Source organism: Molothrus ater, chromosome 22, assembly GCF_012460135.2.
Source record: "Molothrus ater isolate BHLD 08-10-18 breed brown headed cowbird chromosome 22, BPBGC_Mater_1.1, whole genome shotgun sequence".
In the NCBI taxonomy this organism is placed as follows: Eukaryota; Metazoa; Chordata; class Aves; order Passeriformes; family Icteridae; genus Molothrus; species Molothrus ater.
In genome coordinates this window covers 5647337-5675272 of record NC_050499.2, presented here as the reverse complement: position 1 = coordinate 5675272, position 27936 = coordinate 5647337, and the positions used below count along the sequence as shown (strand labels likewise).

Genomic DNA, 27936 nt, shown 5'->3' with positions numbered 1-27936 from the left:
TAAATGCAGCTCTTTCTCCATGAAAAGCCCTGACATCAGCTCTTGGAAAAATCCAAGTGCTTGTGTCATGGAAATAAGCTGAGGCACTTGCTTGGGCTGGGAGTGAATGGCTGAGCTGTGGATGGAACTTCTCTGGAGATGCTTTTCTTCCTTTTCTGAGGGACTGAAACCCTTCCCACCTCAGGGCTTTACAGGGAAGGACGCTGAGCAAAGAGCTGCAGCTGCCTGCAGTAAACCCAGGGTTGCCTCCTTATCATTTTTACAGGCCATAGGATGATGATGCATTCCTGTGTCATCAGGAAATTCCTGGTGTGGAGGCAAATCTCCGAATTCTTGCTGTTTGTTTTATGGAAAAGATTTATCTTTGCATTCTGTTTTTCTTCCATAATTTTAAGCTGGTTTCTTTTTCCTCTTTTCTTGCTCCCTTCTCATGCTACCTCTTCTCTTCACCCCCCTTGATGAATCCCTCAACCACAAGAATGAGAGAGGAATCTGTATATAGAGATTTAATTTTTTACAGCTCCAAGAGGAAGCTGTGAAGGCAAAGCACCAGTGAGATTCTCCTTCCCTGTAGATTTCTCCTTCCCTGTAGATTTCTCCTTCCCTGTAGAATTCTCCTTCCTTTCTTTTCACCCCTCCTGATGAATCCCTCAACCACAAGAACGAGAGAGGAATCTGTATATAGAGATTTATTTTTTTAAAGCTCCAAGAGGAAGCTGTGAAGGAAAGGCCCCAGTGAAATTCTCCTTCCCTGTAGAAATACCTCCCTCTTGGAGCCCTGACCCTCCCCATCCTACAGATGGAACTTGCCAGCCTTCCAGACTTTGTTTTTTATCAAATTCATCTTAACCCAGTTTAAGTGTTTTGCTCAGCACGTTGGTTGCCATGGCACCAGTCCCTTGCATTGATCCATCCCCTGATCCATCAGGAAATATGCTGATGGGCTCTGTTGGCTACTCTGCATTTTCTCTCCCGAAAGGAAAATGGAATGGCATATTCTGGTTATGGCTGGAGACATCAGTGGCTGAAAAATGATAGAATATTGAGTGGGAGGCGTTTGCTGATGTTTTATTGAGGCAAATGCAGCACTGGGGTGTTCAGGGGGGTTTGGCACAGAAGGTGTTGGCTCTGTGGGCTCTCCAATCACTTCCCTAAATTTCCCATGTTCTTTTCTGAAGGCTGCACTCCTGCCCATGAGCTGTCAGCAGTGCAAGGTCAATAATGCCAGGGAGATTCCTCCATGAGTCACGGTGTCAGCTGCGCTGCCTCGGACTCCCACAAAATAACACAGCTCGCACTCGCGTGCCTCCCTCGCTCTGCCTCTTGCAGGTCCCAAAATTCCATCCCTGGGCTCTGCCTCCTTGCAGGTCCCAAAAATCCATCCCTGGGCTCTGCCTCCTTGCAGGTCCCAAAAATCCATCCCTGGGCTCTGCCTCCTTGCAGGTCCCAAAAACCATCCCTGGGCTCTGCCTCCCTCGCTCTGCCTCCCTGCAGGTCCCAAAAATTCCATCCCTGGGCTCTGCCTCCCTCGCTCTGCCTCCTTGAGGTCCCAAAAATCCATCCTGGGCTCTGCCTCCCTCGCTCTGCCTCCTTGCAGGTCCCAAAATTCCATCCCTGGGCTCTGACAGCTCCCAGGAATCCCATTTGGATCCCTGTTTTCCTGTCCAGTCTGTTGCCATCAGTATGCAGTGGGTTTGACTTTCTTTTTTTTTTTTTTTCATGGAAAAAGCTCAGTGTTTCCTTGAGCTCCTGTGCTTTGATCTGTGGCAAAGATGACCCAGCAGAAAGCTGCTGCTCCTGCTGAGGAGAGTGGAGGGGATGTGTTGGGTCAGGGCTGTCCCAGGCCTTTTCCTTGGGACACAAAAATGCCTCCAGTTCCTGTTGGTGCTGCATTCTCCCCTGAAACCTTTCTCAGGGCCTTTAAAATCCTGCTCTGGTGGATCTGTGCCTCTGCAGCCCTGGAAACAGATTCCCTTCCTTGGTTTTCTTTCCCTTCCTTCCTTTTCTTTCATTCTGTCTCTTCCAGATGATGAAATTCTGGGAGGTATTTCCAAAACAGCATTTATGTCAATGCTTACTGTGTTTTCAGAGCATTTAAAATCTCCTAGATTTAGACACAAAAAATGCATCATTTCTCAGAGTGCTGTCAGTGAGGTGCAATCAGGGTGTTGAAAATGAAGTTTAATGGATATTAAAGGAGCTGGGTGCACTCGGAATAGTCCTGGAATTGTTCAGTGGTTATTTTACCTGTCCCTCAGGAACAGGCTTTGGTTTTTCCAGGATCTGTTTGGGGATGTGTGAACAAGAGGAGAGAACAATCCTGCTCAGCATTCCCAAAATCCTGCACACCCATCCCCGGGGGTGTCCCAGGCCAGGCTGGACAGAGCTGAGAGCAGCCTGGGGAGGGGGAAGGTGTCCCTGCCATGGCAGGATCAGCTCTGGGGTCCTTCCAACCCAAACCATTCTGGAGTTCTGAGTGAGTTAAAATCATTTTTCACCAAGTTCCATGGAGCTGATGGTGGCCAAAGGCTTCTCATTGACTCATGAGTTGGTGGAAACGTCCTGAATTAGGATGAGACTTTATAAATACAGAATTTTGGGTTTTTATTGTGGGGACTTTGAGATAACCTTTGGTGTTCCTTTCCTCCTTCTAAATATATCCCTAAAAAAGACCAGTGATCAGGCCTGGGCTGTTTCTCCTCTGAATTTGGCATGATCAGTTGTGTTGGCTGCTTTTCTTTGAAATTTATAATTCATTCAGAGAGTTTTTCTGCAACAAGCAACATCTTATTTAAATGAATCTAATAAAGCACTGAAGCAGCTTCTATTGCAACTGTTCATCTCCTAATTAAAGATTAGTTCTGTCAAGCAAGCACTTTTTGGCTGTTCTCTTCTGCATGGGTTTCACAACATTTCTTACTCATCTGGGCACAACTTGGAGTAATTTCTCCTTGCAAACACACACAGGCTTCATTTCAGGCATCTGAGCAGTCCTGGAACTAAAGTTAGGCCCATGAATAAATATTTCCAAGGTTGAGGCCCTTGTCTGAATCTAAATATTTTTCTCTTTGATCAGCTTTGGAGATAGCAGATACTTGAATTCTGGTAATATTTTAGTAGGGGAGGGAAGAAAAAATAAAAAAACAAAACACAAAAAAAAACCCCAGCATGGTTATCTGGATGCTGTGCTATTTATGGTCAGCTGTATTTTCATCCTCCCAGGCTAGAATGGAATGCTTTGTACTGCTGGGAGCTGGGAATCCTCCCTGCTCTCCTCTTTTCTGACACATTAAGTCTTCAAATCACCTTTTCCTGCTTGGCTTCAAGGTGGTTATTGGGCATTGGTGGTGCCTGTGTGTGAGCTAACCTGAAATCCAATGTTTAATCCACGCTGTTGCTGCTTGTAGATGTATTTTCCTCCCTTAAATAGATTTTCCTAATGCAGCATGACTAAGAAGACACACTTTTAGTCATTTGATGCATTTAAATGACTCAAATTATTCGGGCCCAGCATTTTAAAAACAAAATCTGCCTTGGCTTTTAATTGGTGCCGGTGTTTGGGAGAGTGGAACAACTCGTTTGAAAATGTGCTGATGTTCATCAGTTATCAGACAAAATGTCTACAGGGTTTTTATCGTGGAGCCTAAACTTGCCAGCTCCGTTTGGAATTAAGGCTCCAGCTGTTCACCACACCCTGCTCTGCCTTCTTGCTGCTGTTTACAGTAGGAGGTGAAATGTATTTGAATTTGAATGGTGTTGTGCTGGGTGCTGTAGCACGGTGAGGGGATTTTCAGGGCTGCTTTCAGATTTAATATCATTTCCAAGTGAAGATCAGTTGCAGTGAAACACAGATAAAACTCCCAGGAGCTCCTCTGTGATTTTTGATTGGGTTTTATCCATTCTGACTCTGCTTCCTGCTGTGGTGGCACAGGGTTTGGGAAATGAGGGATGGCTTCCAGGTGGTGTTCAGGCAGGGAAATGGGAGAAGGGAGGAGTGTGGTACTGAGTGCTCCCAGCCAGGATCAGTGTTGGAGCTCAGCTGAGTCTTCTGCCTAAAACTTGTGTGATTTCATAACTCAGTGCCCAGGAATGATTTCAGATGCAGGAAGGGAGGTGCTTTGGGGGCTGGAGAGCTTCACCTTCAGCCTGGGCGGACAAAGCCCATCCTTTTCCTACTCCATTGATTTCAGGGAATACCTGTGAAGCAAAGGAGAGGCAGGAGAGGGTGGAGGGCGGTGGTTGTGCAGTGCCCAGAGGCTGTGCTGGGATCATCTGCTGCCTCCATCCCTGCTCCCAGCCTGTCCCTGTGTCCATCCCTGCTCCAGCCTGTCCCTGTGTCCATCCCTGCTCCCACAGTGTCCCTGTGTCCATCCCTGCTCCCACAGTGTCCCTGTGTCCATCCCTGCTCCCACAGTGTCCCTGTGTCCATCCCTGCTCCCAGCCTGTCCCTGTGTCCATCCCTGCTCCCAGCCTGTCCCTGTGTCCATCCCTGCTCCCAGCCTGTCCCTGTGTCCATCCCTGCTCCCAGCCTGTCCCTGTGTCCATCCCTGCTCCCACCCTGTCCCTGTGTCCATCCCTGCTCCCACAGTGTCCCTGTGTCCATCCCTGCTCCCACAGTGTCCCTGTGTCCATCCCTGCTCCCACAGTGTCCCTGTGTCCATCCCTGCTCCACAGTGTCCCTGTGTCCATCCCTGCTCCCACAGTGTCCCTGTGTCCATCCCTGCTCCCACAGTGTCCCTGTGTCCATCCCTGCTCCCAGCCTGTCCCTGTGTCCATCCTGCTCCCACAGTGTCCCTGTGTCCATCCCTGCTCCCACAGTGTCCCTGCCTCCATCCCTGCTCCCAACCTGTCCCTGCCACCTTCTTTGCTCATCAACCTGTGCCTGCTCCCCATCCTGTCCCTGTGTCCATCCCTGATCCCAGCCTGTCCCTGTGTCCATCCCTGGTCCAGACCTGTCCCTGCCACCTTCTTGGCTCCCCACCCTGTCCCTGCCTCCATTCCTGCTTCCAACCTGTCCCTGTGTCCATCCCTGCTCCCCAGCCTGTCCCTGTGTCCATCCCTAATCCCACAGTGTTCCTCCCTCCATCTCTGCTCCCCAGCTTGTCCCTGCCAACTTCTTTACTCCCCAGCCTGTCCCTGTGTCCATCCCTGCTCCCCAACCTCTCCATGCCTCCATCCCTGCTTACCTGGGACAAGAAGGAACCTCAGAAAGCTGAGCCAAGGGGCTCCAGCACTGCCTGGGATGGGGTCCCAGCCCTGGGATGGGGTCCCTTCTCAGGCAGGAGGATTCCCCAGGGCCAGCTGGACCCTGACCCCCTGTGCCATCCAGCTGTGAGCACAGCTGTGGGTTGGGAACAGGGATTTTGGCTCCCACCCCACAGGAACTGGACATTCCCCGGTAACGTCAAAGCGCTGAGAAAGATTCCGGTGTTTTCAGCGCTGCTTTGTTTACAAAAACTTTAAAGTTCCTTCCTAAATAATTAATCACCAGCCTAGTATAAAGAGCAGAAAGGTTTTGCACAACTTTTGGACCTGGAAAATAGGACATTAGTGTTTCACAGATAATCAAGAGCTCTGAGCCAGGCCAGAGGTCCAGCAGTGAACTCACTTTGAGTTATCCACAAACTCTGCCTGCTGCTGCAGCACTTCTGGGTGCTGATAAGAACCTCTGGAGGATAAAGTTTGTCACTAAAATGCTTCATTAAAATACTTACCAGTGGTATTTTATGCAGCTCAGAAGTTCAAATGGATCAGATAAGAAAATGGGTGTAATTCATCCTAAACATCTCTTTCTGTCTTTCCCTGGATTCCTTTCTGTTTCCCCTCTTTTCTGCTTTTCAGTGAAACACTTGGTTGCTGCTGCATCTGCTGGCTGCTCAGGGCCCAGGCAGGGTTAGATTGGCCTGAGATGACTTTTGTTTGCTTTCCTTTGGGCTTCCAGCTGTCTGTCCTGTACCAAGCCCTCCTTCCCTGCCTGGAGTTGGTAACTGGGGGATGGGATGCTGCAGAGATGTGGCTTTGCAGGTAGAGCACCACGAGGAGAGGATGTTTCTGATTTGAATCAGAGAGGATTTCCCAGGCTTTTAAGATTAAAATAAATCTTTTGGGGCAGGAGGAAGGAGGATTACCACTTCTTGCTTTCAATTAATTAACTTTTTGCTGTTTATGCAATCACAGGCCCTATCTACCCCCTTAATTTGGAAGCTGCTGTTGTAGTTCAGCTGAATTCAATGCTGTTATCTGAAAGATGGCAAGTGTCTTGCTGTGGATAATTATTTTCAGGAACAGGCAGACAGCATTTTAATTTCCCTTGCCTAATGTGTCATCAGATGCTCGTTCTGGAGTTCCATATTAGTGCATGTTTGCACAGGGGCTTGGCATGTGGGAGCTGGCCAGTTTTGGGTGTATCCACATTTGATGGCACAGCTCTTGCTCCCAGAGAGGGCTCAGGCTGGCTCTGTGCAGCCACTCGGGGTTTTCAGGTAGTGGGGAGGGAGCTCCTGGAGCTTTAGGGCTGGGCTTTTCCTGCCTGGGCCGCTCCAGGTGGAATTACGGAGGGGAGGAGGTGACAGGAGGAGCATTTGGGGCAGTTTTGTGCTGCCAGTCAAGGACTCTTGCTTGGAATGGTCTGGAAAACTCTGGGAGAATGGTTTGGTTGTGGGATGGGGATGGGGCTATGTCTCAGCTCAGGATCACGGAAATGCCAATTCCAGGGATGGGGACTCCAGACCCTCCCAGTGTCCAGCAACCCTTTCCAAGGAGAAATTCCTGCTCTGCCCAGCCTGAGGCTGTTCCCTCCTGTCCTTCACTCATTTGGGAGAAGATTCCAAACCCCTTTTGGCTCCAACCTCCTTTCACCTGAGCCTGGCTGTGGAGCTGTTCACAGAAATTCACAGGAATTCACAGAAATTCACAGAAATTCACAGAAATTCACAGAAATTCACAGGAATCCACAGAAATTCACAGGAATTCCCAGAAATTCCCAGAAATTCCCAGGAATTCACAGAAATTCACAGGAATTCACAGAAATTCACAGAAATTCACAGAATCACCAAGTTGGAAGAGACCTTCAAGACCATCGAGTCCAACCCAGCCCCAACCCCTCAACTCAACCCTGGCACCCAGAGCCACATCCAGGCTTTGTTAAACACACCCAGGGATGGGGACTCCACCACCTCCCCGGGCAGAACATTCCAGAACTTTATCACCCTTTCTGTAAAAAAACGTTTTCCTGATATCCAACCTAAATTTCCCTTGGTGCAGCTTGAGGCTGTGTGCTCAGTTAAAAATACAAATATATTTGGTTCTCCCTTCAGCTTTGGATTTGTTGCTTTTGTTATCTGTCTGTATAATACTACTTGGAATAGGTAATTTAATTTCAATTTTATTGCACTTGCCTCAAAGTTCATGGAGTTCCATGAAAATAGAGATGGTTTTTTGTGAAGGTACCACAGAAGTGTAAAATAACTCTTTGTATCTAAGCACTAATGCTGATATCAAACCTAATATTGAAAAATAAAAGTTCATTAAACTTTTTTTTTTTTGTTTCTTTTCAGGTTTCCTCTCAAAAAACCTTCGAGGTGAGTTCCTGAAATTTGCTTTTTTGTCTGTATTGTAAATTATACTGCAGCATTTTTGCAGGGGAATGTTTTTAAAATATATATATATATATATACAAACACAGCTTGTAGTGCCCATTACAGATGTGAGGAAATCAATATCCAGATGGGGATGAGGTGCCAAAAGTAGATTTATTGGTGGTGTCCTTGGCATGGGGTGAGCATTTGCATTCTGTGACGTGGCTGGGGCTCATCTTACCTGAGCTTTGAGGTGGTCAGGGAGGGAAAGGGAGGCAGGGTACAGGTGCTTCCCTTCTGGGGAGATCCTAAATCTTTAATTTTGGCATGCTGAAATATTTAAAGTTTGCTGGGAGATTTAACATTTCAGGAGGGTTTTTTTCCATTAAATTTATTTGGCTTTTAAGATAAAACATGGGCTGATGTTGAGTGCTAAAGAGAATGCACTTGTTATCAGTTCTGGAGGTTACCAAGACTGTTCCTGGAGCCTTGGATCCCCTCCCAGAGATTCCAGGGGAGATCATTTTCCCCTCTGAATTCAGCCTGGGAATAAATATTTTAAAGGCAACTCGATGCCTACGCTTTAATGTGAATTTCTGGCGAGCAGGCAGAGCTGGCTGAGCTTTGTGTGAGCGCTCAGGGCGGCTCCTGTGGGCTCTGGTGTGAGGATATTTTGCTTTTCTGTGCCCCAGACACGGCAGCATTCTGAGCAGAGAGTCTCCAGCTGACAAGAAGCAGAAGGTTGAACGCTGCAGCAGCACCCACGACTTCGATCCCACAGGTAAAATCCCAAATTCAAGGAAAAAAAAAAAAAAAAACCCAAACAAAGCACTGGGAAGTCGATTAAAAACGATTTTAATGTGGTTTTCAGAGCTGTGTTGTTCTGCAAAGGCAGTGTGGGCATTGAATGAATGTGGGCTTGATTTTAAACACCCTCATCACCAACCTGGATTAGTGTATAAATAATTACAACAGCTTCCACTTTCAGCAGAGTCAGGAGGCGAGGGCTGTAATTAGCTGTGAGGAGTTCTGTAGTGAAATCTGAAATTGGAGATGGGGTTGGCCCAGCCAGAGCTGGGTTTCTCTGCTGGGGTTTTAATTTGGGGGGGGGGGGTTTGTTTTGTTCCTGAGTGGATTTTGATCCCTCTTTACCCCTTGCAAAGTGAATTTGTGCTTCCCAAGGTGAAGCATTTGAAGATGAACTCCTCATTTTAAAGGATTTGCTGTCCTATGATTTAGCCTGCTTTGATTTTAGTTAAATGAGGGCGATGAGGGTGCACACAGGATTTTTGTTCTCTCTGGAGCACTCCCCCAGTGCCTGCTCATGAAATTCCTGCCTCAACCTCCTGGCCCCATGCAAGGTGCATTTTTCCTGTCTGTGCATTCAGGCTTTTCCCTGGGGCTTGGGGAGCACCACTTGTAGGATGTGGGGATTTTTGTGCACAGGGCTGATGTTTATAACCACCCTGGTGATGGTTTCCTGCCACTGGCTGCATGAGTCATTCTAGTGTGCACAAAATAAATGAAAATGGGCTTTAAATGCCCATTTAATGGGGAAAAAACTGGTTCAGAGCTTGTCTTCTTTTCCTTTGTCCTTTAGGACAGGAAAGGTAAAATTATTTCAGGTTGGGGGAGCTCCCAGGCTGTGAACTCATTTTGTGGAAGGAATTTAATTTCTCCAGAAACAAACTTGAGGAATGCTGTAATCTTAATTTGCAGGGAGTCACTCCAGAGTTGAGAGCTGTTACCTGACCCCGTGCTTTGATAGGGGAGCTCTGCAGTGCAGCCTGCAGAAAACCCTTGTCTTTTGTTTAAGGGGTGAATTGAGGATGCTGAGCTGCTGTGCCTGTGCTGGGTGTTGACTCTGGGGAGGAGCACTGCCTTGTGCTTGGACTGGTTTTTATCTGTTTTACTGCAGAGAGCTCCTGTGGTCGTGTCCTAGCTCCTGTAACAGATTCTGTGTGCTGTTACCTGTATGTCCCTGTATTATTCACCCTTGTTCCAAATGTTCCACCTGTGTTTTGTTCACATCTTATTTGTGTTTTGCACGATTTAACCCGATAAATCCGAGTCTGTGTTGTTTTTTTTTTTTCATGATTTTTTTTTTTCCTCATGTTTGGTCTCCATATTTTCTATATCTCTCTCTCCTTTTCTCCTGCTCTCGTGCAGATAGCTCCTCCAAGAAGACAAAGTCTAGTTCTGAGGAGAGTAGATCCGAGACGTATGGTAAGCCAAAGCTGCAGCCTCCCCCTGGGCAGCTCCTGCTTCTCCTGTCTGTGAATCCCAGGCTTTTCCCTTCCCCTGATCTGCATGGTTGGCTCTGCAGCAGGGACTGCCCTTCCATCCTGCTTCAGTTCTCAGCTTGTAGCGTGCTAGTGGCTGGAAAATTATTATTTATTTCATCAGGCAGCTGCGGAAGTGTCACTGCTCCTTCTGCCACCAGCCCGGGGTGGCTGTGCTGCCCTCAGGCTCCAGGGCAGAAGCAGGGACAGGGTTTTTGAGCTGGTTTTTGAGCTGGTTTTTGAGCTGGTTTTGACCCATTTAGGCATTCAGCTCCTAAGCCAGGCAGGGTTTTCCTCAGCTTGGAAAGGAACAGCCAGAGCTGCCCTTCCATCCTGCTTCAGTTCTCAGCTTGTAGTGTGCTAATGGCTGGAAAATTATTATTTATTCAATTTGGAACGTGTGGAGGTGTCACTGCTGAGCCCCAGTGTCCACCTGAGCTGCTCCTTCTGCCAGGCAAGCAGGGCCATCAGGCCATGGTGGCTGTGCTGCCCTCAGGCCCTGGGGAGAAGCAGGGACAGGGTTTTGAGCTGGTTTTGAGCTGGTTTTGAGCTGGTTTTGACCCACTCAGGCATTCACTCCTAACCCAGGCAGGGTTTTCCTGGGGGTTTGAGCAGCAGGAACAGGGTTTGGAGCTGTCTTTGAGGTGTTTGACTCCAGCATCCAGCAGGGATTTCCTCAGCCTGGAAAGGCTCTGCAGCCCAGGAAGAGCCAGAGCTGCCCTTCCACCCTGCTTCAGTTCCCAGCTTGTGGCTGGAAAATGTTAAACCTGGCACCTGTGGAGGTGGCACTGCTGGGCTGTGACCATCTGAGCTGTTCCTTCTGCCAGGGGCTGAAGGCCAGGCCCTGAACCAGGCCATGGTGGCTGTGCTGCCCTCAGGCCCTGGGGAGAAGCAGGGACAGGGTTTGGAGGTGTCTTCAAGGGGTTTGACCCACTCAGGCACTCACTCCTAACCCAGGCAGGGATTTCCTGGGGGTTTGAGCAGCAGGAACAGGGTTTGGAGCTGTCTTGAAGGGGTTTGACCCACTCAGGCACTCACTCCTAACCCAGGCAGGGATTTTCTCAGCCTGGAAAGCTCTGCAGCCCAGGAACAGCCAGAGCTGCCCTTCCATCCTGCTTCAGCTCTCAGCTTGTGGCTGGAAAATGTTAAATCTGGCACCTGTGGAGGTGTCACTGGGTGCTCCTGGCAGTGAGGGCACTGCTCCCAAAGTGGTTTGTGCTTGTAGGAAAGTCTGTGCCATATTCTCAGTCATTGTTTGTAGGGGTTCTCTGTCGGTTCTTTCTGACAGAAATGGAAAAATGTGTCTGTGAATAATTTAAATAAGTGGAAGGATGTGAACTTTTCTATTCTCTGTCCCAGAGAGAGGGAGTGACCCTGCACTCCTGGGCAGTAAAATGATATTCCCATCCCCAGGTTTTTGATGGGAATATCCCCACCCATCCTGGTGCTGTCCCTACACCACGAGGGGCCCCTGTGCTCCCTCAGCTTTGCCTGCTCTGTCAGTCTGGGGGCTGTGAAATTCCCCTGCTCTAGGGACTTATTCCACTTCCAGTCCTGGAGATATTTGCATTCAGACCTTAGAATATAGAAGGCAGTAAGGATTCACAAGTTGTTTTTTGGATCCTATCAGCATCTTTGGCCCCTTGGACTTGGGCTGAATCTGGCTGCAGTTTTTATTTCCAATACTTATTTCCATGACTCCAGCCATGGGTTGTCTTTCTTTTCCTTGACTGTTTTTTTTAATTTTATTTAATTCATGTTTAAAGCAGTCTGTGACACTTTCTGATTTTAATCTGTTCAGCAAATTGCTTCTGCTAAAGCTGCTGTGGGATTTTGGATGCAGTGACTCTTCCAGAATCATCAGCTTTATCATTCCACTGCAGTAAAACTGCCAGGTGTTCATGGCCGTGCTCCAACTCCTTAACCCACCTCTGGAATACAAAGTGATGCTGTCAGAGCAAGAAACACTAAAAAAATAACCAAACAACACCAACCCTGAGGAGTTTAAACCAACACAGGCATGTTAGGAAAAGCTGGTGCAGTTGGGGAGGTGTGTCCTGTTCTTTCTGTGGGATCTTTTCGTTTCCCCTGGAATTTTGAATCACACACTTATTTTAAAAAAAAAAAGCAGCAAAGTAATATGATAGTCACGTTCCTGAGGGTGTGAGAGTGTTCCTTCAGGAGCTGTAAACACCTCTGGAGGGTGCCTTGATGGAAACCTGTCTCGAGGAGAGCTGGCTTGCTGCAGCTTGTCATTGCTGCTGCCACCCTCCCAGGGAGCAGCGGGGACTTGGGGCTGATTCTGGGGCTTTGGAGCCAGCTCAGCCAGGAGAACCAGAGCCCTGTGCTCGTTTTTTGCCTGGTGCTGCTTCCCCACAAACTGCTGGGAGTGCTGTGGGTTAGTGACAGGAAACGTTTGCTGGGACAGCTCTGTGTTTGTCCCTCTGCCCCAGCCTGGCAGTGCCAGATACAAACAGAACTTCCTCAAGGGAGCCTTGACTTCCTAGAACAAAACAGAACTTCCTAATGTGAGTTTTGACTTCCCAGAAACAAACAGAACTTCCTAACATGAGCTCTGACTCCCTAGAACCAAACAGACCTTCCTAATGTGAGTTTTGACTTCCCAGAAACAAACAGAGCTTCCTAATGGGAGTTTTGACTTCCCAGAAACAAACAGAACTTCCTAATGTGAGTTTTGACTTCCCAGAAACAAACAGAACTTCCTAATGGGAGTTTTGACTTTCCAGATACAAACAGAACTTCCTAATGGGAGCCTTGACTTCCTAGAACCAAACAGAACTTCCTAATGGGAGTTTTGACTTCCCAGAAACAAACAGAACTTCCTAATGGGAGTTTTGACTTCCCAGAAACAAACAGAACTTCCTAATGGGAGTTTTGACTTCCCAGAAACAAACAGAACTTCCTAATGGGAGTTTTGACTTTCCAGATACAAACAGAACTTCCTAACATGAGCTCTGACTCCCTAGAACCAAACAGACCTTCCTAATGTGAGTTTTGACTGCCCAGAAATAATCAGAGCTTCCTAATGGGAGCTCTGACGTCCCCCAGGCTTCCTGCAGATGCTGTCCCCGTGCCCAGGATCCCTGGGAGCAGCTCCCACTCATCCTTCCCTTCCCTGCCCTGCCTTTTGTCTGCTTTTCCCAGGTTTCTCTGGAATGTGTGCAGAGCTCTGCTGTTTGCTTTGGAAGGCACCAAACTATTCCAAGCCCTCCAAGTAGAAATACTGTACTGATATTTTCCTCTCTGCTGACTGGATGGGGGCTGGCCAGTGCAAAGGGAGTAATGGGGAGGGCTGGAGTGACAGCAGGAAGAGAGGAGTGGCTTTGCTGCCTGTTTGTTCTCACCTCTTGAAATTTTTAATTCAGGAGCCAGAGTTTCCTGAAGTGTGTGAGTGGCTTGGAGGGGCAGAGTGCTCATGGAGGGAATTGTTCTAATGTAAAGAAATTAATTTGTAGTGACATAAAGCTCTCAGTTCTCTCTTTCATTCATAAACCCAATCTTCTCACCTTTGTATATTCAACAAAATTCAGGTTATCAGGAGAGAGAGTGAGTGTAGTTTGTTATGCTGTAATTTGCTAATTAGTGCCATGACCTCCCATGATATTAAATATCTTTTTCTCAAAGTAGCATTTGCATCTCTTAAATGAACTTCAAACTGAAATTACCTTTCAGGGTGGTAGGTGAGGCATCAGCTTCTCTTTCCTTTTCCTCACAACTTGGTTGCTCTCCAAAAATATTTTCCTTTATATTTAGCAATCATCAATTTCTGGCCTGAATATTAGCCTGGACTTGACACAAACTCTTTCACATATTTTCTCCAACTTTGTGATAAATTTTTGGGTTTTGTTTGAAACCCCAGATTTGAGATGTTTTGAAATTGAAACTTATTCTCCATGGGGTTTTTTTGCAGTCCTTACCAGCTCTGTGTCTTTATGTTGTGACCACCATTTTTCCAGAGAAGTTTATCTCTATAAAAGTTCTGTTTATCCTTGTGGAGCAGCATTTCTGACAATATTTTATGGACAAAAAGCTTCCCAAATGAAGTTAAGCATTTAGCCTCTCTCAAAACCCCAAGGGGTTTGGGTTTTTGTTTATGGAATGATTCATTTCAAATCCCTCTATTAAACTGCATTTTCCTATGGTGGCCTCATGCCCCCAGGGGAGGCTTTGGTTCCCAAATCTCAGCTCCTCGGCTTAGACTGGACTTGGGAGATGGAATTCACATCCCATGGAATCCCAGGCTGGTTTGGGGTGGGAGAATCCTTAAAAATGACTTTTGTTCCAACCATTCCATGATTGGAACAGTGTAGGAATCCCAGGCTGGTTTGAGGTGGAAAAATCCTTAAAAATTTTTTTTGTCCCAATCATTCCATGGTTGGGAACAGTGTAGGAATCCCAGGCTGGTTTGGGGTGGGAGAATCCTTAAAAATTGTTTTGTTCCATGGGCAGGGGCAGCTTCCACTGGCCCAGGTTGCCCCCAGCCTGGTCCATCCTGGTCTCTCCATTCTCCCAGTCAGGTTTTTAGAGTGAAGCCCTGCTCTGTTTGTTGCTAAAGAAATTCCTGTATCGTTCAGTAACTTCCAAATAGGATGCAGGGAAGAGAAAAAGAAAACTGAGCCTCCCAGAGAAGCTGTTGGGCAGCCCAGATGTGTCTGGCCGGGCTGTTTGGGACAATTATTTTGGCCCTGGGGTGTCAGTGACCTTGAGAAGTGCAGGCTTTGTCCTTCCACCATCCAAGGAGCTCTTGGAGCCGGGCTGGAGAAGGGAGGGGGACGAGTGCCACCTATTGAAGCTCCTCTCAGCTTTCCTTGCAGCTTTTCTCTCTGCTTTCACTTTTAATTTTAACCTCTTTAACTCCAGCGCGTGTTTGGCTGCTTTGTTGTCCTCCTGGCTTGAGTGAGTTTGGGGGAATTTTCATGTCCATGAGGACAGAAAGCCTTAAAATTGATTATTTTTCCTCCAGAATTTTAGGAATTCACTCCAGACACAAACAGAGACTGATTTTTAAAGCATGGTTAAGTGATGTCTCTTCACTTCATAACATAAAGATATTGTTAAGGAAAGCAAAAATGGGAATAAGATAATTAATAATTTTATTTTTGAGTACTGTCAGTGACGAAATCTGATGACTTTGTAATACTCAGAGAGTTTCAGCTGGAAAAAGTGAAATATCATGGGTGGGATATTTCAAAATCAGCAGAGTAAAAGCACTTGAAGGTTGCTTCAGGCAGGGAGTGCTATCAGAGCTGATCAGGTTCTGCAGGTCACGGTGTTATCTCCAGATAACTTCATTAAAATCACTATAAAGTGTGTCTCTGTCAAGTGTGCTATCTCCTCTACCTCATTTCAGCCTTTTATATTGGATTAGGGGAAGGGTTAAGTGTCCCTTATCTGAAGAAAACAAGTACAGGAAAAAGCAATTATGGACTAATTTCAGGTGGAGTTGTCCTAATTCCAGTTGTTCCTCCATTCTGAATTTATGAGGTGGTCTTGGGTGAAATTGAAGCTTGTGAACTGAAGGAGTTTAACTTGAATAAACTTGAATTAAATTCAGTTATCCTCTGCCAGGTCAGTTCTGCCAGGTCAGTCTGTGTTACGTGGGCACTGCTTTGGCATCAGAGGAAGTTCATCAGTAAATCCAAGGATTATTTCTTCTGCAGAAAAAGAAATCCAGAGGCAGGGCGGGCTCAGGGCTCTCCTGTGCCTTTAAGCAAGGGCAGTCCCAAAGCTGGGTTTGGTGCCTTGCTCAGGAGCTGTGGGGCTGGCAGGAGCTGCTCAGGAGCTGCTCCTCTCCAGCAGCACCAATCCCACACCCCAGCCCCGGGCAGCATTCTTGGGAAGTGAGACTTCAAGAAGCTTTGGTCATACAAAAGCAGGGGAGGTGCAGGAGGGAGAGGCTCCTTCCTCACTGCTCCCCATGCACAGGGGGTGAAAGGTGGGGGGATTTTCCTTCCCATCCTCTTCCCAGCCCTGCCGAGCAGCTATCCCCTGCTTTGTTGGCAGGAGGGGAATTCCTGGGATGTCATGGTGCTGCAGAAGTCCTGGAATATTTTATTTCCACTGCTCCCACACCCATTTTCATCCGTGCCACACTGGAGGAGGGCAGGACTGGCTGGGCAGGCAGTGTTGGCTCTTGGGGCTGCTCATTTCCATGGGAAGTTGCTGCAGAGCAGTGAAAGGTGGTTTGGGAGCAGCGTGAGCCAGGGGAATGACTCCCTGCTCTGTTCCCATTCATACTTTAAAGCCCATTCCAGAAAAGCCAGTCTGGCTGGGACAGCATCTTCTCAATTCCCCGTGTTCCCTGCACACCAAACAAAACTGCTGCACTTCTGGAATCCGGTTTGGGACAGCTCTGATTCCTTTCTCAAGGTGCCAGTGTAGGAACTTTGCCTGCTCTGCCTTTAGGAGTGGAAAAGCAAAGCAAGAGGTTAGAAATAAAGGTGATGAAAATCACCCTGGAAAACATTTCCAGCGTTTCTGAAGTCACTTTTCAGGGTGAGGGCTTCGTTTTGGGAGGATTTTTGCAGCTGCTCCTAGGAAAGTGCTTGGCAAGGATTATGCCAGGGCTGCTGCTTGCTTGGGCCTTGTCTTTCCATTGTCCAAAAGACATCTCCAGCATTCCACCTGGTCCAAATGCTGCACCTACTAAATGAATTTATCTCCGCATTTGTGTTCATGTTACGCTGAGTATACCAGGAAACAAAACAAGTTGTCTTTGATGTCTCACAGCAGATTAAAGGAGGGGCACATTCAAACTCATCTCCTGGGATTTTGGCCCTGGACTGGTCTTTATTTCAGAAATCCTGCTCAGGACAGTTAAATGTGGCTTGTACTTCTTCACCTCTGCTGTTCTGGCTCTGTGCAACATTTCACCTGGAGCAGAAGGTGCCCCAGGAGGAGATTTTGGCTGAGAATTGCGAGAACTTTTCCTGATCAATAAATCTGTTTTAGCCCAAGCCTTTCATATTACTCTGAGGGATTTCTGCTTCTGTTTTAGAGCAGCCTGTAGAACCTGTGAGGTGTTCCTGAACTATTAATGCAGACAAAAGAAATCCTGCTCGTTGGTGTGGGTACTGCTGCTCTTCTTTAAAAGCTGCTTTTCCCTCAGGTTGTTTCTGATATGCCAGAGCTGTCTGCATCTCTGTTTTGTGTAGCTGGAGCAATAAGCTTGACCTGTCTTGACATCCCTCTCCATTTCTGGACTGCCGCCCTGTTCCTGTCTCTCCTCTGTGCCGTGTTGTCCCCGTTCCTTTGAGTCCTGTGTGATTATCTGGGAGGATAAGGTTCTGGACTGATGCCTGGCTTGTGTCTCTGTGTGTTGCCCTCCCTGTGGTGCCCCTGTGTCCCCAGGCCTGGTGCAGAGGTGTGTGGTGATCCAGCGCGATGAGAACGGCTTCGGGCTGACGGTCAGCGGGGACAACCCCGTCTTCGTGCAGTCTGTCAAGGAAGGTGAGAGCAGCCCCCAAACCTGCCGTGGCCATCCTGGAAATGGCTCTGAGCTGCAGCAGAAAACTCCCAGATGCCTGGAAATGGCTGTGAGCTGGAGCAGGAAATTCCCAGGTTCCTGCCAGGTGGGGTGGCTGCAGCTGGGGAAGGGATGTGGCACTCCTGTCACTGTCAAGGAAGGTGAGAGCAGAGCCCCCAAACCTGCCATGGCCATCCTGGAAATGGCTCTGAGCTGCAGCAGAAAACTCCCAGACTCCTGCTGCAGCTTGGGAAGGGATGTGCAAGGTCAGGGTTGAGCAGTGAATTTATTCCTCTGAATCTTCAGCCACTGACAGAACGAGAGGACACAGCCTAAAGCTGTGCCTGCCAGGGGAAGTTTAGGTTGGACATCAGGGAAAAATACTTCACTGGAAAGAGGGATTGGGCACTGGAATCACCTGCCCAGGGAGGGGATGGAGTCACCATCCTTGGATGTGTTTAAAACAAGCCTGGACGTGGCACTTGTGTCATGGTTTAGGTGGTGAGGAGGTGTCAGGTCACAGGGTGGACTTGGTGATCTCAGAGGTCTTTTCCAGCCTGGTTTATTCTGGGATCTGGTGGGTTTGGAGCTGACCTCTTTGGTCATTCTGTGCTGATCTCAGAGGTCATTTCCACCCTGGATCATTCTGGGATCTCGTGGGTTTGGAGCATCCCAAGGGAGGAAATGACTCCGTGGGATGTGGTGGGATCATGTCCTGGTGTATCCAGTGCCAGGTGAAAGCAAAACTGCTCTAGACCCAGAGATTTTACTGAGAGAGGAAGCTTGGCTGAGTGCAGGAGTATTTTGCATGTTTTACAGAAGTCATAAAACCATTTTTGCTCTAAATGATTGTACTGAAATGGGAACTGAGTGATTTCTTGCCTCTCCAGATGGAGCAGCCATGCGGGCTGGAGTGCAGACAGGTGATAGAATTATCAAGGTAAGGACTTTGAAATGGGAAGAAAAATGGGTCCTTTGTCTTAAATGAGCTCTTTTTCTGAAAACAAAACCCAAAAACAACATTGATATGTCTGCCGTGGTGTTTGAATTAGGAATGGTCTAAGCTTCAGTTTTCTGACTCTCCTCCAGATCCTCATTTCAGAATTTTATGGACAAATTCTGTATCCTGCCAGGCTCAAGTATCATAAATATAATAAAACCAGAAATGGCAGGGAAGAGAAGGAAGGCAGAGTTGTTAATAATGATCTGTAAATAAACAGCCTGCCTGAATTGTTGTTTTCTCCCCTAACTGCTCCCACATCCATGTTCTTTTTTAGTCCCAAGCAAGTAAGAAATCAAGTCAGTGACTTAAAAGACTCTGTAAACTATTGCTGCAAAATGCTACAGCAGCTCCTGACACAGATGGAGCTGGGATTGCAACCAGGCATTGAAATTAATGAATTAAATTAGCTGCCCTGTTGTTTTTCTGCCCAGGCAGAGATGGATTGCCCTTTTTTTTGTTTGTCTGCCTGCTTGAGTTCTTTCGGTCTGTGCACAGTTTTCTTTTTGCAGAGCTCTGCTCACTGAGATAAACTGTTAGAAGGATAAATAATTTATCTGGTAATGTCTTGAAAGAGGCAGTAATGGAGATGGGGGAGAAGAAAATGCTGCTGTTCTTCTGGAATGTGTGGAATTGCTCGGAAACAGAAGCCAAACACTGAATTTTCTCTGCTCCCTGCCAGGTGAATGGGACTCTGGTAACACACTCGAACCATTTGGAGGTGGTCAAGCTGATCAAGTGTAAGTAAAGGCAGAGGGCTCTCCTGTCACCTGTAAAATGTGACACCAGACTTTCAAGGGCCCTGCCAAAGGTGAGGCCAATGCTGAGGGATCAAGGGGTGTGTGAAGCAGACAAGTGAAATTGAAATGGTTCTGACATCCTGAATTTAAGCTGGTACATTCTCCTCTAGCTTCTCCTGAACTTAATGTTTGAATTGCCACCAAGCCTTGCCTGGGTGCTTCATTTCCACCTTAAATTTCCACCACAGCTGTGCAGCACTTGCTGTGCATTTCTGTGTGACACCTCCAGAGCACTGCAGGAAATATGAGGAAGGAGGTATTCTCACCTTAAATACCACAACTGGGCAGCACTTGCTGTGCATTTCTGTGTGATGCTGCATAGCAGTACAAGAAATTCCTTCCTGGTATTGGATTTTCTTCTATGAGGAAGGAGATATTTTCACCTTAAATATCACAGCTGAGCAGGCACTTAGTGTGATTTCTGTGTGATGCTGCACAGCTCTACAGGAAACACCTTCCTGGTGGATTTTCTTCTAAAAATCCATTAATTCACCTAAAATACCACAGTTGGGCAGGAATTACTGTGCACTGCTGTGTGATGCCTGCATAGTACTGCAAGAAATTCCTTCCTGGTATTGGATTTTCTTCCATGAGGAAGGAGATATTTTCACCTTTACCACAACTGGGCAGGCACTTAGTGTGATTTCTGTGTGATGCTGCACAGCACTACAGGAAACACCTTCCTGGTGGATTTTCTTCTATGAGGAAGGAGGTGCTGGTGGTTTATTTTACTTGTGTGCACTCAAAATTTAACCTGCTGGGCTGGAAACTGGATTGCTTGCTTTACAAGGGCTGATCCTCATGAAAGTTTTTGGAACACCTGGAATTTAAACAGATTTCTGAAGCAGGCAGTGCTCTCAGGCTCGGGGTGAGGGAAATGAGAGAAGCGTGGCCGTGTCCCCGTGTGTGTGTGTGTGTGACCTGTGCCTGTCCTTGTGTCCCCACAGCGGGTTCCTATGTAGCTCTCACTGTCCAGGGGCGCCCTCCAGGGTCGCCCCAGATCCCCCTGGCGGATTCTGACGTGGATCTGGCAGCTTTTGGGCATATGTCTCCCATCATGGCATCCCCCCACTCGCCTGGCACGTCAGGGAATGCAGAAAGGATCACCAGCCCCGTGCTCATGGGGGTAAGGTTTGGAGCTCTCTTCCCAAAAGGAAAAATGGGTGGGTTTGGCCTGAATTTATTTTCTTTTTGCACTTCAAATTGGCATAAATTGGCATTGGGATATTTCCCAGTCCAGTGTTGGCAGTCCCCTGTCCTGAGTGGGGACTCAGATCACTGGAGCAGAGGATGATGATGATGATTTTGACACTGAGCAGGAGCAGGTGGGAATGACTTTTAAATGACTTTTAGCCTTTTTTTCCCTCCACCAAGCAGAATTCTCTTCCCCTGTTCCTAAACTGCTGAGTGCTCCTTGTGTGGTGAAACAAGAATTTGGGAATGGGATTCCTGTTGTCCTGTCTGTGGGTGTTTATTCACTTAGGAAAATGCAAGTAAAAATTTGCGGTTCTATCTGAGATTTTGCAGTTCTGTCTGAGATGTGAAAATTTGCAAGTAAAAATATGCAGTTCTATGTGAGATAATAGAAATACAATTTTTATACTGTTATAGCTGTTCAAAATTAAGAAATACAATTTTTATACTGTTATAGCTGTTCAAAATTAAGAAAGAATACATAGGATAGGGTTGGAAATCTGAATTGCTTCTCACAGAGGTTTTCAGAGCCTGTTTGTAGGAAGTGGGTGGAAAACGTGCATGTCCATTTTCCTTATCTGCCCAACAAACCCAACCTTAATCTCTCTGTGCTTCCTAGGAGGAGAATAACATTGTCCACAACCAGAAGGTGGAGATTCTGAGGAAGATGCTCCAGAAGGAGCAGGAGAGGCTGCAGGTACTGGATTTGTGCAGGCTGGAGAGAACTGGGGAAAGTGATGCAAAGAGGGGTTGTTAATTTTATTTATTATCAGAGTAAACCAGACTTTAATTTATTATCTGTTATTTGTTAATTTAATTATTATTTATTTCTTGTCAGAGTAAAACAGACTTTGTGTAGCAGCTCCTTGGGCGTGCAGGTGTTCATTTAAAAGACACAAACAATTCCTCTGCAGGTCCTGCAGGAGGAGTACGGCCGGACCCCCTCCACCCGCCTGCTCAAGGAGATCCAGGAGGCAAAGAAACACATTCCCCAGCTGCAGGAGCAGCTCTGCAAGGCCACGGGCTGCACTCAGGTAAGCTGGGCTCAGCCTGCTCTGGGGAGTGCTCCCAGGCACCATCCAGGGGGTTCATGGTGCTCTGGGTGATGCCTCAGGTTTTAGGTTTTATAATTTTCACGTTCTGTGCTGCTTTAGTGTGTGGGTCTGGGTTCACATCAGGGGATGCTGAGCTCTGGGCACAGAGCAGGGAGACAAAACAATTCCTGCTCCAGCTGGGCACCAAGGACAAATGATCCAAATCTCAGCCCAGGAGCACAAACACCGTGGGCTGGAGAGAGAAAAACAAGGATGGGACTGCATGGGCTAAAGCTGGAATGGGACAATGAACTGCAAGATGCAAATGGAGCAGAACTGATCCCAGGGAGAGACCCTGTGTGTAGCCATGGTATTTCCTAAAAAATCCATTTCCTTAGGATTTTTTGTCCTGAGAAGCTGAGAGGCCTCAGGAACAAAATGCAAACAATGGTTATCTGCTGCTGTGGAATGCAACAGGGGCATCTGGGATTGGGCTCATGTGGTTGTTTCTAATTAATGGCCAATCACAGCCCAGCTGGCTCAGCCTGTCTCAGTCAGCCCCAAGCCTTTGTTATCATTCTTTCTTTTTCTATTCTTAGCCAGCCTTCTGAGGAAATCCTTTCTTCTATTCTTTTAGTATAGTTTTAATATAATATATATCATAAAATAATAAATCAGCCTTCTGAAACATGGAGTCAGATCCTCATCTCTTCCCTCATCCTCAGACCCCTGCAAACACCGTCACACCTGTGAGCGCTCGTGCATTTTGGGACCATTTTGGTTCATCTTGGGTTCATTTTGGGACCATTTTGGTTCACCTTGGGTGCAGCCCTGGTTGGGCTCTTGTGCTGCCCAAGGTGCATCCATGGAGGAGATCCTTTTAACAAATCCCTGCTTTGTTCTTTAGCTGTGTCCAGCCTCTGCTCTAGCTCAGCCCTCCCAAGGCATCCTGGGCAAGCTGCAGTTGCTGGGACAGGCAGGCTGCTCCCTCTGCAGCTGGGATTTGAAGTTGGCACTGTCACCTTAATCAGGATGTGGAGTGCATTTTGCACTGGGCTCTCATCTCTGAAAAACCTGCTTTGAAGAACAAGTGCAAGCAATGATGTGTTTATTATCTGTCAGTGCAACTTAAAATACAACCATGAAGTCATTCTTGGAAGCTTTTTAAACAATTTTGTTTTCACTTTTGAAAAAAAAATAAATTTAGGCTGTTTCAGTTTTCCCTTTTCCCCTGTGTTAAAAGTGCTGAAAATTTGGTGTGGTTGTTTTCTCTTAGAAAAGCACTGCAGCCTTTTCTAGATAAATTAAGGTTTTATGAGTAATGTGAGCTGCCTGGCTTTTGAAGGAGTTGATTTATAAGGATGATCTCTTGCAATATTCTGCTTTCATCTTTGCAGGATGGAGTCCTGTCCTCCAGGTCTGTGTCAGAGTCGCTGCAGATCAGCGAGGGGGAGGCAGAGAGTGGGGACAGTGGCAGCAAACTGGATTTCAGTGGTGACAGCCCCTCCAGACCCAACAGTGACATTGCTGATGTGAGTCTGGGCCAGCTCCAGGGCTTTGCTTCTCTCCCTTTTGCATTTGGGTGTCCTTGGCAGGTGCTCTGTGTGTGTTGTCCTGTGTGTTGAGGCTCCTCAATCCCCACCAAAACCTTTTCTCTATGAAAAGATTTTCATAGGGAAAAAATTTCCCTGTTCTATTGGACTGGTGATAGAGACTGGGAGAGAATAAATTTGGGGTTTTTATCCAGGATTAGATTGTCCTGGCATTAATCCCTGTAACCAGACAAAGATGGATGCCAGCATGTTTCTCTAAACTCATTTGCCAATTAGAGCATCTTTGAAGGGAACATTCCAACTGCAGCACCGTGACTCAGATCCAGGCAGCTTGCCCTGAAAGATCCTTCCCTCTACCAGATCATCTCCAGCTCCTGCCTCCAGCCAAGGCTCTTGGTGTGTGCACTCCAGAGTTACCCATCTGTGTGCTCTCCCTTGGTGCCTAATCCTTAATTAAGTCACTCTCTGATTAGTGCAGGGGAATTGAGACTCTCCTGCTTGGATTTGGCCTAAGTTTGTTGATTAACTTAAGGATGTGGGAGATAAATTTGTCCCAGCAGGTGGAAGTGGAAGGGAGGTGGGTGAGATGGAGGCATCCACAGCTCTGTTTTGAAACATTGCAAATCTGACCAGATCCCACTCAGTGTTTGTGTTTAATAAACGCAACGACAAAATTCATAATTATCTTCCTAATAATCATCATGCTGTATAATAATCATATAATAATAATCATCAGTTTTGGGGGTGGAATTTGATCAGTGCAGGTGATTGGCACACCAAACATTCCAGCTTTTCCATCCAGCTCTGAGAAAATTAAGGATCAGGGGTGAAGGAAACCTTTGAAAGTGGAAAGAGTTCTGCAGATGGGAAAAAGCCAGGCTGGAAAGCAGCAGCCTGAGCAGTGGCCTGGCTGGAAAAACCTTTGGGCACACTGAAGGTGAGCCAGCAGCACGAGGGTCTTGCAAATAAGGCTCTGCTGGGCTTCCTGAGCAAGAGCATTGCTGGCAGATGGGAGAAGAGAGCTGAACTGTGAGAAAAGGTGGGGAGAGCAGGGAAAAAGCCAAGGCCTGGGGATTTTACAGCTTTGCTGTCACCAGATTTCTGACCCAAAACTTCTGCATTCACTCAAGTTTTGGGGTTTTTTTTTTGTTTTACTGTGCATGTAGGACACAGATTTTACTCTGGTTTTTCACACCTCCTTTTCCTGTGAGAAAGGAGAAGTTTTTGGCTGTTGTGGCTGCCAAAGTGCCCAGTGCAGTTCTCCCTTCCCTGCATCTGCTGATACTTACCAGAACTGAACTTCCCTCTTTCCCAGAGCCCTCGCAGTGGCCTGAAGGAGAGGATTTATCCAGATGAGAGCCCAGAAAAGGCTGAGCTTCAGGACACTGTGAGTACAAAACATCAAATGTCACAACAGCACCTCCTCTAGCAGTCCCATTAAAATCTTGCTGCTCTCCCCCACTTTCTAAATGGAGCATGCCTGAACTTTGCTTTAGAAAATAAATTCAATTAGAGTGGTGCAGGGAAAGTTAATTAGCTGAGTAAATGTTTATGGAGCTTAAGACCAGGGCCATTTAGAGGTGAGAAATACCTGATCAGCAGTGAAACAGCTGGGCCTGCAACAAGGACAGCAGCTGCACATGCTTTGTCCTTGAGTCCAGCCCTCTTCTTTTTTAGGATATTCACTCATTTGGGGGCTGCCATTTCCAGCAGGGCCATGAGTGGAGCTCAGCAGGAAGTGCAGAGCTGTCTGAGCACATCCTCACCCTTGGCATGACTCCACTCCTGGGTTCTCCTTGCCCTCCTCCCAAAGCCACGTTTCCCCTCTGTGCAGGGCTGGCCCTGGGCACATGCACTGCTGCTTGCAGCTGCTCTTGATGCACCTGATTTGATATTTGGGAATGTTGGGATTTTTGGGAGGGGCGTCCAAGGTGGAGTTTTTGCAGAGTTGACATGATCAGAACATCTCCAAGTTTCCCTGTGGGGGACAATGCCATGGTTGTGCTTTTCTCCTTCTCTTCAGGACTCGCAGTGCAGTGTTGGCAGCCCCCTGTCCCGAGTGGGGACGCAGATCATCGGAGCAGAGGATGATGATTTTGACACTGAGCAGGAGCAGGTGAGTGCTGGGGCTCTCGCTGCTCACAGTGACCCCAGATGTGTTAAAAAGTCTCTTTTCCCCAGCCCAGCAGTCAAAGAAGGAGTCAGAGCTCTTCAGTTCTCAGTCTCAAGGTTGTTCATTGTTTCTTATCTATAAAATTCTTTCTCCTGTTCAGCTGAGGTTCATTCAGCAGGTCAGACAGAGGCACACTGACACCCTCAGGGCTGTGTTATCTTTTTATACTAAAAACTGCCTGTACAATATTGACCATAACTTCCCAATACCCATCACCTGTGTTAGACACTGAGCTTCTACTCTAAACCAATCCCAGAGTGCCACCATCACAGCAGAAGATGGAGGCCAAGGAGAAGAAGGAGAAAGGATGGACACACCCAGATCCCTCCATCTTGCCCCCTGAACCCCCATACCAAAAACCCCAAAAATCTCTTTTTCACCCCATAACAAACTAATTATTATTCTACTTAGACTTTAGTGGCTTGCAGATCTTCATCTAAGGTTGGTAACTTTTTCCATGGGTCACAATCAAAGGCACAGGGAGGGTCTTGGGCTCTGTGCCAGGGTCTCTGAGCCCCCTGGCAGGGTCCTGGCAATCCAGGACAGCCAGAGGGGTGTCCTGAACTCTGACACATGGGAATGACTTTTAGCCTTTTTTTTTCCCCACCAACCAGAATTCTCCTCCCCTATTCCTAAACTGCTGAGTACTCCTTGTATGGTGAAATAAGAATTTGAGAATTCCTATTGTTGCTGATCTTTCCAAATAGAAGTATTTGGGGAGTTTATGATAATATCCATCTTTGAGTCTGTTATTTTTCTTTCTTCTTCAAACCTCAATTTATTAATTTTTTAAATTATATATAATTAAATTATATTATTTTATAATTAATTTTAAATTTTAAATTTATAATTTTATAATGAATTTTAAATTCTATAACTAATTTTAAATTTTAAATTTATAATTTTATAATTAATTTTAAATTTTATAATGAATTTTAAATTTTAAATTTATAATTTTATAATTAATTTTAAATTTTATAATTAATTTTAAATTTTAAATTTATAATTTTATAATTAATTTTAAATTTTATAATTAATTTTAAAATCCAAATTATAATTTTATAATTAATTTTAAATTTAATTTTAAATTATAAAATTATAAATGTTATAATTAAATTTAAATTTAAATGATTAATTTAAATCATTAATGTGAAATAAATGATAAATTTTTATTTATCATTTATTTCACCTTCTTTAGTTTTTCCTAAATCCCAAATTCTTCTCGCAGCAGCACAGCTACCACATACTCACTCTGAATTATTTTAGCTGTCCTTTCTCCCATTCCTGACTAATTCAGATGTAATTCCCTGTGCCTGCAGATCAATGGGCAGTGCAGCTGCTTCCAGAACATCGAGCTCCTGAAGTCCCGCCCGGCTCACCTGGCTGTGCTCCTGCACCACGTCGTGTCCCAGTTTGATCCTGCAGCACTGGTGAGAAGCTCTGGAATTGTCTCCCTGCCTCACATTTGGGGATCTGCACCAGAATTTAGCAGGTCTTGTGCAGCACTCACTGCAAGGAAGGAAATGCAGACTCTGTGCAGGCCTGGGCCTGAAAAATCCACATTTATCCCCTTAGATAAAGGGAGAAGCACAAAGAGAATTGTTCCCTTTACATTTGGCTGCTTACAAATGATTATTCACCTCCTGCAAGCCTCTATTCCACCCCAAGGTGTGGGATCAGCTGTCTACAGAGAGGCTTTGCCCTCTCTGTGCTCCTCTTCCAGCCCCTTCCCTTTCAGATAAAGGGAGAAACACAAAAATAACTGTTCCTTTTACATTTGGCTGCCTGCAAATAATTATTTATCTCCTGCAAGCCTCTATTCCACCCCAAGGTGTGGGATCAGCTGTCTACAGGGAAGCTTTGCCCTCTCTGTGCTCCTCTCCCAGCCCCTTCCATTTCAGATAAAGGAAGAAACACAAAAATAATAGTTTCCTTAACATTTGGCTGCTTACAAATGATTATTCACCTCCTGCAAGCCTCTATTCCACCCCAAGGTGTGGGATCAGCTGTCTACAGGGAAGCTTTGCCCTCTCTGTGCTCCTCTCCCAGCCCCTTCCCTCTCTCCCCATTTCCAGGGCACCTCCCTGAGGAGCTGGGCAAGGTTTCAACCCAGCACTGCTGAATTCCTTCAAACACTGGAAAGAAAACTTGGAGTTTTCATGGTTTTCACCTCATTTCTTGCCCTCCTGTTCCCCACAGCTGTGCTACCTTTACACAGACCTGTACAAACAAACCAACTCCAAAGAGACCCGGCGTGTTTTCCTGGAGTTTTACCAGTTTTTCCTGGACAGGGCTGCAGTAGGTTCCTCTTCTTTTCCTCATTTTTACCCATTTAGCAAGTTGACTTTGACCTTTCTCCACTCACCTGAACTGTGAAAAACTAAGGGGGTTAAAGCCCCCCAAAAGAAACAGTTCTAAAAATCAAAATTGGAGTAATGTTTAATAAATAACTTCATAAAATATAAAACTGTAATAAAAATTTTTAGTATTTTTGTTGAAATGTTACCAGGGAATGAATGGCCTCAGGTGCCTGGTAACAAATCCCAGGGGATTTGTTGTTGATAGGAGAAATAATTTATTTCAGCAAGTTCTGGCTCTTCTGTGTTGCTTTTTTAGTTAATAATTGCTGTGGGTATTGATGTGGCTGTTCCAAGGATTGGGAAATTTTATGTCTCTGTTGGAAAGCTGAGAAAATTCTTTGCTGTCATGAATTAAACTCCCAGAAACTGCAGCAGAGCTTTGTGTACCACATGTGCATCTTAAATAATCCTGTGAATGATAATATATTCATGGGAGTCTTTTCTTTTCAAACCAGCAATAAATGGTTTGCTCAGGTG

At 46.4% G+C, this 27936-nt stretch overlaps 2 protein-coding genes across 3 annotated transcripts in view; both read left to right on the top strand.

Moving 5' to 3' along the window:
• The window catches only part of LOC118695650 (rho guanine nucleotide exchange factor 12), an 82760-nt gene extending 65079 nt beyond the window's left edge, over positions 1-17681 (top strand). The window contains 6 exon segments of the mRNA XM_054517067.1: positions 5382-5398; positions 7557-7580; positions 8270-8358; positions 9747-9803; positions 17231-17329; positions 17662-17681. Of these exon segments, the coding sequence (XP_054373042.1) occupies positions 5382-5398; positions 7557-7580; positions 8270-8358; positions 9747-9803; positions 17231-17329; positions 17662-17681 (306 nt within the window).
• ARHGEF12 (Rho guanine nucleotide exchange factor 12) overlaps positions 8270-27936 on the top strand; it is a 44378-nt gene continuing 24711 nt past the window's right edge. The window contains exons 1-13 of one of the 2 annotated variants that reach the window (XM_036404832.2): positions 8270-8358; positions 9747-9803; positions 17231-17329; positions 18236-18285; positions 19028-19085; positions 20093-20271; positions 20959-21036; positions 21254-21373; positions 22771-22905; positions 24242-24313; positions 24950-25042; positions 26419-26529; positions 27299-27397. In XM_036404832.2, coding sequence (XP_036260725.1) covers positions 18247-18285; positions 19028-19085; positions 20093-20271; positions 20959-21036; positions 21254-21373; positions 22771-22905; positions 24242-24313; positions 24950-25042; positions 26419-26529; positions 27299-27397 — 984 coding nt within the window. In that variant the 5' untranslated portion in view covers positions 8270-8358; positions 9747-9803; positions 17231-17329; positions 18236-18246. The remainder of the gene's footprint in view (positions 8359-9746; positions 9804-17230; positions 17330-18235; positions 18286-19027; positions 19086-20092; positions 20272-20958; positions 21037-21253; positions 21374-22770; positions 22906-24241; positions 24314-24949; positions 25043-26418; positions 26530-27298; positions 27398-27936) is intronic. The other variant, XM_054517073.1, reaches the window with a different exon arrangement.